At 36.9% G+C, this 12,343-nt stretch overlaps 1 protein-coding gene across 1 annotated transcript in view; it reads left to right on the top strand.

Annotated features, from left to right (window-relative positions):
• Positions 1-12,343, top strand: part of ano3 (anoctamin 3) — a 53,835-nt gene that overhangs the window by 33,432 nt on the left and 8,060 nt on the right. The window contains exons 11-20 of the mRNA XM_017485984.3: positions 1,144-1,278; positions 1,473-1,569; positions 2,756-2,816; positions 5,275-5,357; positions 8,070-8,210; positions 8,687-8,851; positions 10,253-10,289; positions 10,517-10,628; positions 10,991-11,048; positions 11,489-11,586. Coding sequence (XP_017341473.1) covers positions 1,144-1,278; positions 1,473-1,569; positions 2,756-2,816; positions 5,275-5,357; positions 8,070-8,210; positions 8,687-8,851; positions 10,253-10,289; positions 10,517-10,628; positions 10,991-11,048; positions 11,489-11,586 — 987 coding nt within the window. The remainder of the gene's footprint in view (positions 1-1,143; positions 1,279-1,472; positions 1,570-2,755; positions 2,817-5,274; positions 5,358-8,069; positions 8,211-8,686; positions 8,852-10,252; positions 10,290-10,516; positions 10,629-10,990; positions 11,049-11,488; positions 11,587-12,343) is intronic.

Below are 12,343 nucleotides of genomic sequence, written 5' to 3'. Positions count from 1 at the left end.
TGTTCATTCATAAACATTGATATCACAAATGCAGTTCAGATGAGGTGACTGAGTTAGGCTTTGTGCTGCAGTGCTATTTCAGAAAGGCATCGCTGGTTCCTGTGTTCACCTCAGCCTCTTGTTTGTCTCCTTGAAGCTTTTCTCTAAACTGTTTTCAGAGGCTTAGAAACCCCACTTAGCCGTAATCTCCTGTGAAATCCTCTCAGTTATTTTCTCTTTTCTGAATGTTATAGTTGGCCATTGTAAGTCAGAGGTTTCTTCAAGTCAAAATGGCATGTCAGCTTCACAAATATTTCCTGGATTTGAGCCAGCTCTCCTTGTTTTACAGCTCTCAGCTGTATAACTGGGGCAGATATAAAAATCATGTTTCCGAGTCTGCAGAGCTAGCAACTCACAGGCTCAACTCACAGAACTTTCTGTGTTTCCTCCCAGGGAAGTCACTCATCCTGACCTCATATTTACTGCATAAGATTTGACTTGTATTACACTGAAATGATTTGTGATAGTCGCATTGAAAGTTCAGTATGTACAAGTTATATCTGATACAGTATATATCATGCATGTTGGATATTCAAGCATATAGTTATGCAAAAATTACTAGAAATGTATGTTAATGCTACAATACCATAATTACTCAGATATTTATGAGTAAATTTGTAGTTTATAATAAGTAAAACCTGGTGCATACGTTGTGCAATTTGTAAGTCACAATAACTAGTGTAGAAGATCACTAAGTAGCATTTAATGCCAAGAAGGCATACTTTGATATGGCATTATCAGTTTGAAGGGTGAAGGCTAACACATGCACAAAACAAGTGAAGCCAGCCAACATCTTTTCAGGAGCACAACCAATTTATTATTTTTTGGCTCCCTGCCACAATGGCTCTGACTCAAACTTGTGATCTCCTGACATAGGACAAACACTTTTCTGTTGTACCACTTGGGAGCTGTCTAAATCTAAAAATTTGTTCTACTTCCTTACTTTCCAGGTCACAAGGCCAGGTTCCTAGTGGACCTTCACTTAAGCATGCAACAATGTTTTTTACATACGTAAAAGTCTGTTTATATTTGCTTTTATATTCCTCTCTCTCTCTCTCTCTCTCTCTCTCTCTCTCTCTCTCTCTCTCTCACAAACACACACAGGCGGTACTTTGGGGAAAAGATTGGCCTGTATTTTGCATGGTTGGGTTGGTACACGGGTATGTTGATTCCAGCAGCGCTGGTTGGCCTTTTTGTCTTCCTCTACGGCCTCTTCACCATGGACTCCAGCCAAGTGAGGTCAGTCCCTCCAGTCAGACCCTTTTCATCAAGCCTGTCCCCTACCTCAAATCACCATGACCAGCATTTGGAAAGTTAAAAGGCTTCAGAGACTATTAACTCAAAATATGGCTTCTTTCTAATGAGAGCTACGTCAGTGGTCAGTGAGCCATTTTGAAACTGTGCTGAGAAACGTATTCTGTTTGTATCTACAGTAAAGAGATCTGTGAGGCCAACACCACCATCATGTGCCCCATGTGTGAAGTGAACTGCAGCGCCTGGAAACTCAGTGACAGCTGTGTCTATGCAAAGGTATTCATAATAGCCGAAACCTGTAAGTTATATATTAAAACATTTTATATATATATATATATATATATATATATATATATATATATATATATATATATACCATTTAATTACAACTGGACAATAGAGGAAAATAAGGCAGTAACAGTATCTGTTTATTTTCACTGTGTTGTATGTACACTGTAAATGTGAGTTGGACTAAACAGGATTGAATGTTATTAGCACAATACAATGATTATTACTTTCATCTTTTATTAAGCAACTGAAAGCCATTCAAGTGTTTGTGTGTGTACATTATAGTTCATTAAAAATCCTTTTGCATAATATTTGCAATGAATTTCACCTTATTTTAAGCAGGTGAAAGCCACTTAAGTGTTTATTTGCATTCTTTCTATAGTCCATTTGTCACGATTCCCCCTTGAAGCAGCGTGCTCTAAGCGCGAATGCGCGAGCACCTGCTTTTCCGTTGTTGACCGTAATGACATTGGGACACGTGTGTTTTGTTTATGTTTCTGTCATGTCTCCTCCCTGTTCCGTCATTGGCTGGGATTTCACGTGGGTCTGTATTGCTCTCAGCTGCTAGCGGTTTAGACGCTGATCATGTCCGCATATATACCGCGCGCCTCCCAGCACACAACGCGGAGGATTATTTTAGAGTTAGTTTAGTTCGTATCGTAGTCATAGTCATAGTCATAGTCATAGTCATAGTCACGGTCCATGTTTAGAGTTAGTTCGCGCTGGATTATCCGCTTCCAGTCCCTCGTCATAGTTCGTTTCTTGTTTTGTTTATCGACCCTGTTTCCCGTGACCACGACCTAGATTCCTGCCTTGCCCCGTGTATGCCTGTTTGCCAATCGCCTGACCTCTTGCATGTTTATGGATTACGTTTTGGATCACGTTTTGGATTTGTCCGCCTGTCTCTCTTTCAAATAAACAACTGTTCATCCTGCACTTGCATCCGTCCTATCTCTGCTCCGTCACGATTCGTGACAGCATTCCCTTGTGCCCAGGTCTCAAAGTGCTGGTCTAAGAGATGATCTGGGGAGTAATCATTACTGTTTAATTAGTTGCCAAAAATAAGCTGGAGACTAAATTGTAACATCCATTTAAACCACCAGTATATTGAGTGTTTATTGAGTCATTATGATTCATGACTTTCATGTGTTTTTATCTTTTAATTAACCTATAGGTCACTCATCTCTTTGATAATGGGGGCACAGTCTTCTTTGCCATTTTTATGGCAATATGGGGTGAGTTGAACTTTCTTTCTTTCTTTTGAGGTGTTTTAAGTGCAAATAAAGTTATTTTAAATGTGCATCGCAAGGCAAAAAACAAACAAACTAACAAACACTTCTGCCAGTGAATTAACATTGATTCACCCACTACATTCTGCTGTTGCTTTGTCCCAGTCTGTTTTAAATAATTTATTTTAGTAATAGTATCTTTTTGTGTTAGTAATTAACATATTATAGGTGGAGGAACACAAAACTTAATTTGATTTTCATGATGGCTTTAGTTAGAAATCAGTGAGATTCTAATAACCTCTTGTATAACTGGATAAATCGATGATCGGAGTCAGAGTGTCCTCCTCTTATTGTGCATCATCTAATTGTTGATGCAGTAGAAAGTGTAACTGACTGGCTAACACTAATGAATCACTTCCCTGGAGACAAAAGCGAGCTCCTCAGATGAGAGAGGAAAAAGACAACCTGAGGTGTCAGGATGCTGTCAGTGTAAAAACTTGTCTCTCTCTTTGGGCATCTGTGTGAGTGTGTCTGGAAAAACCCGCAGGCCAGTCACTTTTGCAGCACTACATCCTGGACTCCTCTCTGTACCATTTCACGCTTGCTGATTTGAATGAACTTAAGCACGATGGAGCCAACACTGCAGTGAGCTTGTTCTGGATCTGTCTGTCACATCAGCCAATATTCATCACCTTGAATACATTTTAAGCAGTATCTATAAAATTTATATGGCATCCAACTCATTTTTAGAAATCACAGACAAACACTAGGCTACATTGAAACCAAATTAGCACAGTATGTCATGTCAGTAAACTCAGGAATACCACAACATAATTGCCAGTACACTAGAGAAAAAAATTATGTCAAATGTTTCTTGCTTCCTGGCTCCAGAGTTGGAAGAATACATATGAATAATAGTTGTGAAAGTATTGTATAGTAACATATTAAAGGGGAAAAAACCAGCAAAGTGTGTTAGGAAGATTTTGGACCATCACAAGCTGCCAGAACAACTGCACTGTGCCTTGGCATCGACTCTACAAGTCTCTGGACCTGCACTGGAGGGATGAACACCATTCTTCCAAAAGATATTTTCTCAACTGGTGTTTTGTTCAATTTTCTTTGCCAATCCATCTACCAGCATGTTTTGGGAGGTGGGAGGAAACCAGACAACCTGGTTGAAACCGCTGCACACATGGAAATAATGTCTAAAACTCCACACGGACAGTAACCTGAGCTCAGTATAGAACCAGGAACCCCGGAGCTGTGATACAGCAACACTAACCACTGTGCAACCTGGCACCCTTTACCTTATAGGTGAAAATGTACTTTAAATAAGTTAAGCACATCAATCAGCAGTATGGGATATTAAAATGTCACTGAATGTATGAATGGCACCATTTCTGTCTGAGAAACAGGACAATTAATACAATTCCAGTTTATTTAATTCATTTCAACTCTAGCTGTAGTACAGATTGAATTACAATGTACAGCATAAGTAGACAAAAAGGAAGAAAAGAGGAGTGCATACAACATATGGAAGAATGACATTTTTAACATCATTAAATAAATAACAAGTACAAGAGACTTGACAATAAATATATAGGTTGTCAAGCTTATAAAGTGTAAAGAGCAAGTGTGAAAATTTATAAAGTGTATAATCAGTAGTGCGGATGATCTGGTTCTGCAATATTGTATAACACTGAGCATGAGTCGGCTCCTGTTCTGCAGTGAGTGGGTGTGTAATAGGGGCTCACAGTTTGGTGTTGTATGTAGGAGTCTAGTGTGGGTTTCTGTGCAGGAGGCTAGTGAAGACAGGGTGTGCAGGTGTGAGAAGCCTGACAGCTTGAGAGTAGGAAGTGTTCTTTAGTCTGGATGTCCAGGATAGGATCCATTGTATTACAAACTACTGTGGTTGTGGCTGAGATATATGGGGCCTAAAAAAGTAGAAGAAAGTAGACAGTCTTTGTTGGAGAACTGGAAAAAGGCTCAAGAGCTTAAGAAGGGGATTGCTGTTATTTCCTTATGCTTTCTTTTGCACGCTTTCAACAATAGTGGGGCAAACATTATAAAAACTGCACTTGCAACATCTTTCTCTACCTACTTAACAACAGACATACCTAGGCTCTGTGGCCTTATACAGTTTGCATGGTGAAAAGTGTGCATAGATAGATAGATAGATAGATAGATAGATAGATAGATAGATAGATAGATAGATAGATAGATAGATAGATAGATAGATAGATAGATAGATAGATAGATAGATAGATAGATAGATAGATAGATAGATAGATAGATAGTTTTTGAGTATATACTGTAAATACAATACACAAACACTGAATATCTGTTCTTGTGTAATAAATATGAAAGAAGTGAGTTCTTAGTGTGTAATTTTAGAACTACATTGCCAGTTGTCTTTATATTGTATGCCTTCATTGGATAGGTGTTTTGCTTTCTGCTCCTATAGCCACCGTCTTCCTTGAATTCTGGAAAAGAAGGAGAGCAGAACTGACCTATGACTGGGATTTAATTGACTGGGAGGAGGAAGAGGTGAGACTCATCTGAAACACAACTGTCACCTCAGACTGTGATTCTGTGTTTATTGACAAGCACTCAGCTTCATTTGCAAAGGCTAGTATGAGACAGGCACGTTCTCCTTTTCCACTTTACCAGTAAGCATTATTAGGAACGTATGCTTTGCTGAGTCGACTGACAATAACTAATCAACATTGAATAAATGAAGTATTTGGCCAATATGTGTGCTGTTTGTTGTGTTTCCTTCAGTGTAAATCCTGTGTCATGGTGTGTTCAGTGAGTGTGCTTCCTATCGATATCATGTCATGCTCGGTGCATGCTGTGCTGTTTGCTGAGGTTACCACGCATTACTCATTTAGTTATTGCATGTAAAATCATCTGATGATGCGCAGGGTGTTGTTTGCTGTTGGGCCTTAAATGTAGTCTTACTCGAAGAACATTATTTCATACATAATGCGCCAACATTGTCTGGACATAATCAATGTCAGACGTCAGACCATAGATATACACATATTAGAGATCTTAGCTGAGAGAGTATGCACTATTAAAGCCATCACTTCAAGTAAGTGTCCCCCTATACATTTATTTTAGCAAGGTTTTTATTATTTGTAAAAATAAGATAAGCTCATCCAATTTTTTAAATGAAGAAATAATGTCTTTCTAATATAAAATATACAGTCACTCTTGTATTTTACGCTCATAAATGCACTCTGGCTATATACATATTATTACATACAATGATTATTAATATGTTAATAATATTAATTAATATTCTATTTTATATATATATATATATATATATATATATATATATATATATATATATATATATATATATATATAAAATTTCTCAATTTGTCCTTCTTGCTTAACTAAGGTTTGGCATATAAATTGTCTAATATAGCCAACTAAAGTAACTAGCTAATATTTTTGGAGAAAATTAGTCAGCTACAGATAATATTTATTTGTGTACAATACAATAAATGAAATAAATCAAATTAAAAATGTTTATTCACAAAAGTCTTGCCACAACACCTGAAATGATTTTGCTGTGGGAAAACATGGCACAACTGTAATTTGTTCATCATTGGAAGTACAGTGCTGTGACAGTATTTTCCCCGTCCTGATTTCTTCTGTTTTTGTGTAAATCTCATACTAAATCGTTTCAGATCTTCAAACAAAATACAACATAAAATAAAAGGCAACCTGAGTAATCACACAATACAATTTTTATCTATTTATTCTTTTTATTTAAACAAAAAAAGTTATTCAACACCAATCACCCATGTGATAAACTAATTGCACCCTTAAACTTAAAATCTGGTTGTACCACCTTTAGCAGCAATAACTGCAACCAAACACTTCTGATAACTGGAAATCAGTCTTTCACTTACTTCTAGGACTAGGATTTACTCCTATACTTTGGATCATTGTCTTGCTGCATAATCCAGTTGCACTTGAGTTTCAACTTATGGACTGAAGACCGGACATTCTTCTTTATGATTTTCGGGTAGAGAACAGAATTCATGGTCTCCTCAATTATTGCAAGTTGCCCAGACCCTGAAGCAGCAAAGCATCCCCACACCAGTACACCTCCTCCACCATGCTTGACCATAGATATGATGATCTTTTTGTGGAATTCTGTGTTTAGTTTACGCCAGATGTAACGGGACCCGTCTTCCAAACAGTTCCTCTTTTGACTCATCAGTCCACCGAACATTCTCCCAAATGGTTTAAGGATCATCAAGGTGTGTTTTGGCAAACTTCAGAGCCTTAATGTTCTTCTGGGTTAGCAGTGGTTTTCACCTCACCACTCCTCCATGGATGCCATTTTTGCCCAGTGTCTTTCTGATAGTGGAGTCGTGAACAGTGACCTTTATTGATGCAGGAGAGGATTGTAGGTCCTTCGATGTTGTCCTTGACTCTTTTGTGACTTGCTGGATGAGTAGTTGCTGTGCTCTTAGAGGAAATTTGGAAGGTCGTCCACTTAATAGATTTCATAGATTTGGGGAATTAGTAACTATGGGGGCAAATACATTTTTACACAAGCCCACATGTTATTGGATAACTTTTTTGTTTCAATGTGTATAACATTATCATTTAAAAACTGTATTCTGTGTTTATTCAGGTTGCCTTTGTTTTATCTTAGATTTTCTTTTAATTTCTGAAACAATTTAGTATGAAATATTCACAAATACAGAAGAAATCAGGATAGGGTACATACTTTTTCACAGCATTGTATGATTCCATTTCGTCCATAGACAAGCTTTTATAGTACATTTTGCAGAGCCAATAGATTAGCGGTACAGTAGCCATTTAGATCTATATTGCTCTGTATATAATTATATTAGTAACCATCTAGGTCTTTAATGTTTACAGTATGTCTATGGTTCAGACTCGTCTGCACTGTTTTTACACAAGATAGATCTTCCATGGTTGTTGGCGTCTTCAAAGATGTTTGATTGTCATATTGCTGAATCAGCCTCTTAGCAAATAACTTAGAGCCAATTGATGTATATGCAGGAAAAAGGCTCCTTATACGAATGACATAAGAGCCTCATCATCATCATTAACTCTGTCTTCCTGGGACAGGTTGCCAGACCCAGTGAAAACAAATGATGATGCCAGATATCTGGGTGTAAAATAATAACACATTGTGTATTTGATATAGAGGTAAGAATAGTTTGAAGACAATATCTTTATATATAACATGCCTGTTTTGAGAAGGAGGAACTACGGCCCCAGTTCGAAGCAAAGTACTCGCGAAAGGAGAGAGTGAACCCCATCTCAGGCAAACCAGAACCTTTCCAGCCATTCAGTGACAAACTCAGTCGCCTCATGGTCTCTGTGTCGGGGATCTTCTTCATGGTAGGCCATTTTATCCAGTCCAAGAACCTCTATTGTTTAATCCAGAATGCTTTTTTAAAATGACCTTTAATTAGCTTTTATACTAAGCCTCTGCACCAAAGAAGTATGTCTAATAATCTCTAGTTCTCTAATAAGATCTAATAATATCTAAATATAATATCTAACACACTAAATTATATTATGATAATTAATGTGATATGGAACTATATTTCCTAGTTGACTGTTAGCACGCTATCCTAGAGAAAAACACCAGCAATGTTTTAAATGCCACAGGTGACTATCTCCCCCTGCTGGCTTTTGTATGTTGTGCAAGAGGCTGCTCAAATAAAAGAAAGTATTGTTTTGGCCTCCCATAGAATGTATGATTTATTAAATAAATATGAGCCTAGAATACATTCCCCATCCTCACTTTTTCCACACTGTTCTCCTCATATTAATGCAATAAATTTCACCACCCAATTATCTCTACATTTCAGATCTCCCTGGTGCTGACAGCAGTGTTTGCTGTGGTGGTTTTCCGGCTCATTGCCATGGAGAAGTTCGCGTCCTTCCAGTGGGAGTTTGTAAAGAAGAACTGGCAGTTTGCAACCTCTGGCACTGGAGTCTGCATCAACTTCCTGATTATCATGTCTCTCAATGTGGTCAGCCTCTGCTCTCTACACAGTGTTCAACAGTTTCAGTATAGATGTTTAGCACTGTCTGTATATTTGCAATGCCAGATGAAGCCCAGACATAAACAGTTCAGTTAACATTTGCTTGGAAATCAAAATAATAAATATACAGTACTGTGCAAAAATCCTTCATTTTTAATATACATTTTATCTAGCATGCCTGTTTAAATGGCTACAGCATTAGTGTGTCAGTACAAAAGAAAGAAAAAGACTTCTAAATATAAATTTAATCAGTGTTACAGAATTGTTTTTATTTTGTCAAGTAACAGGCCACATTCCTAATAAAAACCCCCAACATCTGTGATTTTAGAATGTAAGCCTGCAATAACCTACCAGCTAATTTCGAATTTTGAAAACCACATCCCTATTTATCAACAGCTTTTTTCTCTCTGTTTAAGTTAATAAGAAATATGGATTGTCATCGTAGTGAGAAACTGAAAAGCTGAAGACTTTCCTGTATCTCAAAACTTAAAGGAGCAGTTCTTCCTCTGTTACAAAGTACTGACACTGGAGACTCTTACAAAACACTAAATAAATAGATCTCCTGACAGAAAACTGCACCATATCAACAGGTGTATACATTTTTAATACATTTATGTGGAGCAGCCACCAAACAAGTTGCTATTAAAGCACTTTATTTAATATGCATTTTTAAAGATGAATTTCTTAACATATTTCAAAGACCTTTTACACAGTACTGTATATAAATAACCATAAATGTTATAATTAATTTATGCTTCATCTTATGTTTTCCAGGCAGCTATAAAAGAAATACAGTTGTATGAAAGTTTGCATCCCTCATAATGGGAGAATATACTTCTCTCTCTCTCTGTCTCTCTCTCTCTCTCTCTCTCTCTCTCTCTATATATATATATATATATATTTTTTTTTTTAACATGTCAAACGCATGTCAAATTTTTGACATGCGTTTTTCTGGATTTTTTTTTGTTATTCTGTCTCTCACTGTTCAAATAAATCTACCATTAAAATTATAGACTGATCATTTCTTTGTCAGTGGGTAAACGTACAAAATCAGCAGGGGATCAAATACTTTTTTCCCTCACTGTGTATATATATATATATATATATATATATATATATATATATATATATATATATATATTACACTTACACAAATTGCTTCTTGTGATGATAAAGAAACATCTGTGAGACTAAATTGTGTTTTACTATATATTCAATTTCTTTACCTTTTGTTGGTCCTTAGGGTATGCAAACTTTTACACTCAGCTATAGAGATTAATTAATCATGTGGAGTATAATTTGTTACTACTATTTCTGTCAGTGAAAATTGACATTTCAACAAAGTAATTTGTTCTAATGGTTTTGAACAAATTCTCTGTGCTCTGGCAGGTTTACGAGAAAGTGGCCTATCTGTTAACAAATCTTGGTAAGTTTTAAATATCAGAGTGTTTGAGGCTTTCTCGGTAATGGAATGTTAATCCACAAGTTTTAAAGGAGGGGAGGGCTTGGATTCCTGAAAGGCATTTTTTCTCAGACGTGTTGATTTTAGCTTCAGATCCTGCCCTGGGTGGGGGTTTCTCTAATGTCTTGCATATGCCAACTAAAAAAAAAATACTCACAGAAAAACTCACGGTCCTCTGGTTTGTGTTTCAGAACACCCACGGACCGAGTCTGAATGGGAGAACAGCTTTGCCCTCAAGATGTTTCTCTTCCAGTTTGTCAACTTGAACAGCTCCACCTTCTACATTGCTTTCTTCCTAGGAAGGTGATTAAATTGTGAAACTCTACTGCCATTTGAAGCATTTTAAGCATCTACTACATTCCAGTGAGCCTGATATAGTTCTCTGTAAATAATTAGTTGCTCGTTTAATCTTTTATCTAGATCTTCTTTTGATCTATTTTTTCTATTTCATTTCCATATTAAAGCGTTCACAAAGATCCAGTGCATTTGAAGTATTCTGTTTGTTCACTGTTATCATGAAGCATTATGATTTATCTCCCTGTGAAATATGAGAGCATTTTTTTCTCTTTTACATTATCATGGAATGATATTGCAGCATGGCTAATTGTATTTCAGAAGTGTGTGTGTGTGTGTGTGTGTGTGTGTGTGTGTATGTGTTTTCACAGGTTTGCAGGCAGGCCTGGAGATTATAATAAGCTGTTTAACCGCTGGAGAATGGAGGAGGTGAGTGAGGCTGAACTGAGCCAGGCTGCAATAGTTCTCCCACACTGCTGCACCATCGGCGTCCTCACATAACACCACTGTATCACTGTCAGCTCAGTGCTGGTTGCTTGATGGGAATGCTGATGCCCATTATTGAATCAGACTACTTCATACTCATCATAAACAAAAGAGAGCTCCCATCAGCAGAAGATAATGGCCTCCTCATATGGATTTTGCCCAGTAGCGGCTTTTTGGTTGGGCTCAGTGTAATTGCCCTGAATCTCCTCAGGCCTAAATGGCAACCTAGTGAACTTTCCAAAAGCATAAATAATTATGTTATTGTTTCAGGAATTAGCAATCTACTGTAAAATCTCTGGGAATGATTTACTTCAGCCTTGTTACATGACAGATTGAAATATGTTAAACATGTTTATGCTGTTCATTTTGTGTTTCCTTCTCAGTGCCATCCTAGTGGCTGTCTTATTGATTTATGCTTGCAAATGGGAGTGATCATGGTGTTAAAACAGATTTGGAATAACTTCATGGAGCTGGGCTACCCGTGAGTATTGTGTTTGAGTAGAGGCTTTGTTTATTCACATGCTTTATTTTCCTCACTGTATGTGTTCACTGACCTCTCTGTTACTCTAGATTTAGGGGGGCGTTGTTTTGTTTTTGGAAAAAGTATTTTGTTTGTACAGTTATTCAAGATGAAAAAAGGAATGTTTTTTTTTTTTTTGGTTTGTTTTGCTTTTAAAGAACGAGTTTAGTTTGACGTGGCATGGGGGAGTGTGTCTGAGCATTGATAGGATGCAGGAAGGGAGTGTGTTTTCAGTTCCAGGTTTCATGGTTGAATGAGTTTTGCTTGTACTGCAGTTCTGAAGCAAATGGCCATGTCATGAAATACAGTCACACTACAGCACTGCTCTCCTGCTGTGTCCTACCAGGAGTGGGACATAGAAACTACTATGATTAGAAACAATGTTAAAAATAAATGCAGTCATTTACAGCTCCTATTATCCATAGATTGTTAAAGATGTGGGCCATGACCCTAACCTAGTTGTTTATTACTTGTTTATTTCATTGTGCATGGAATAACTTGTTTAACTGACCAGGTATGTCTTAATATGTAAACAAATGTATATATCTATTTTACAATGAAAAAAATAAATAAATAAAAAAGAATCCCAAGAAGTTAAAACTGTACTGAGTGTCTGTACTTAGTGTCAAGATGTTTACAAATAAGAAATCTAAACTGAAGCTGTTGAGTATATGAAAGTGGTTGGACCCTGTTATAAAGAAAAGGTATTAGCAAACAA

The sequence above is a fragment of the Ictalurus punctatus genome, chromosome 14 (genome assembly GCF_001660625.3).
Source record: "Ictalurus punctatus breed USDA103 chromosome 14, Coco_2.0, whole genome shotgun sequence".
NCBI classification, from domain to species: domain Eukaryota; kingdom Metazoa; phylum Chordata; class Actinopteri; order Siluriformes; family Ictaluridae; genus Ictalurus; species Ictalurus punctatus.
The sequence above is the reverse complement of the archived record's forward strand: the minus strand, read 5'-3'. Positions and strand labels throughout refer to the sequence as shown.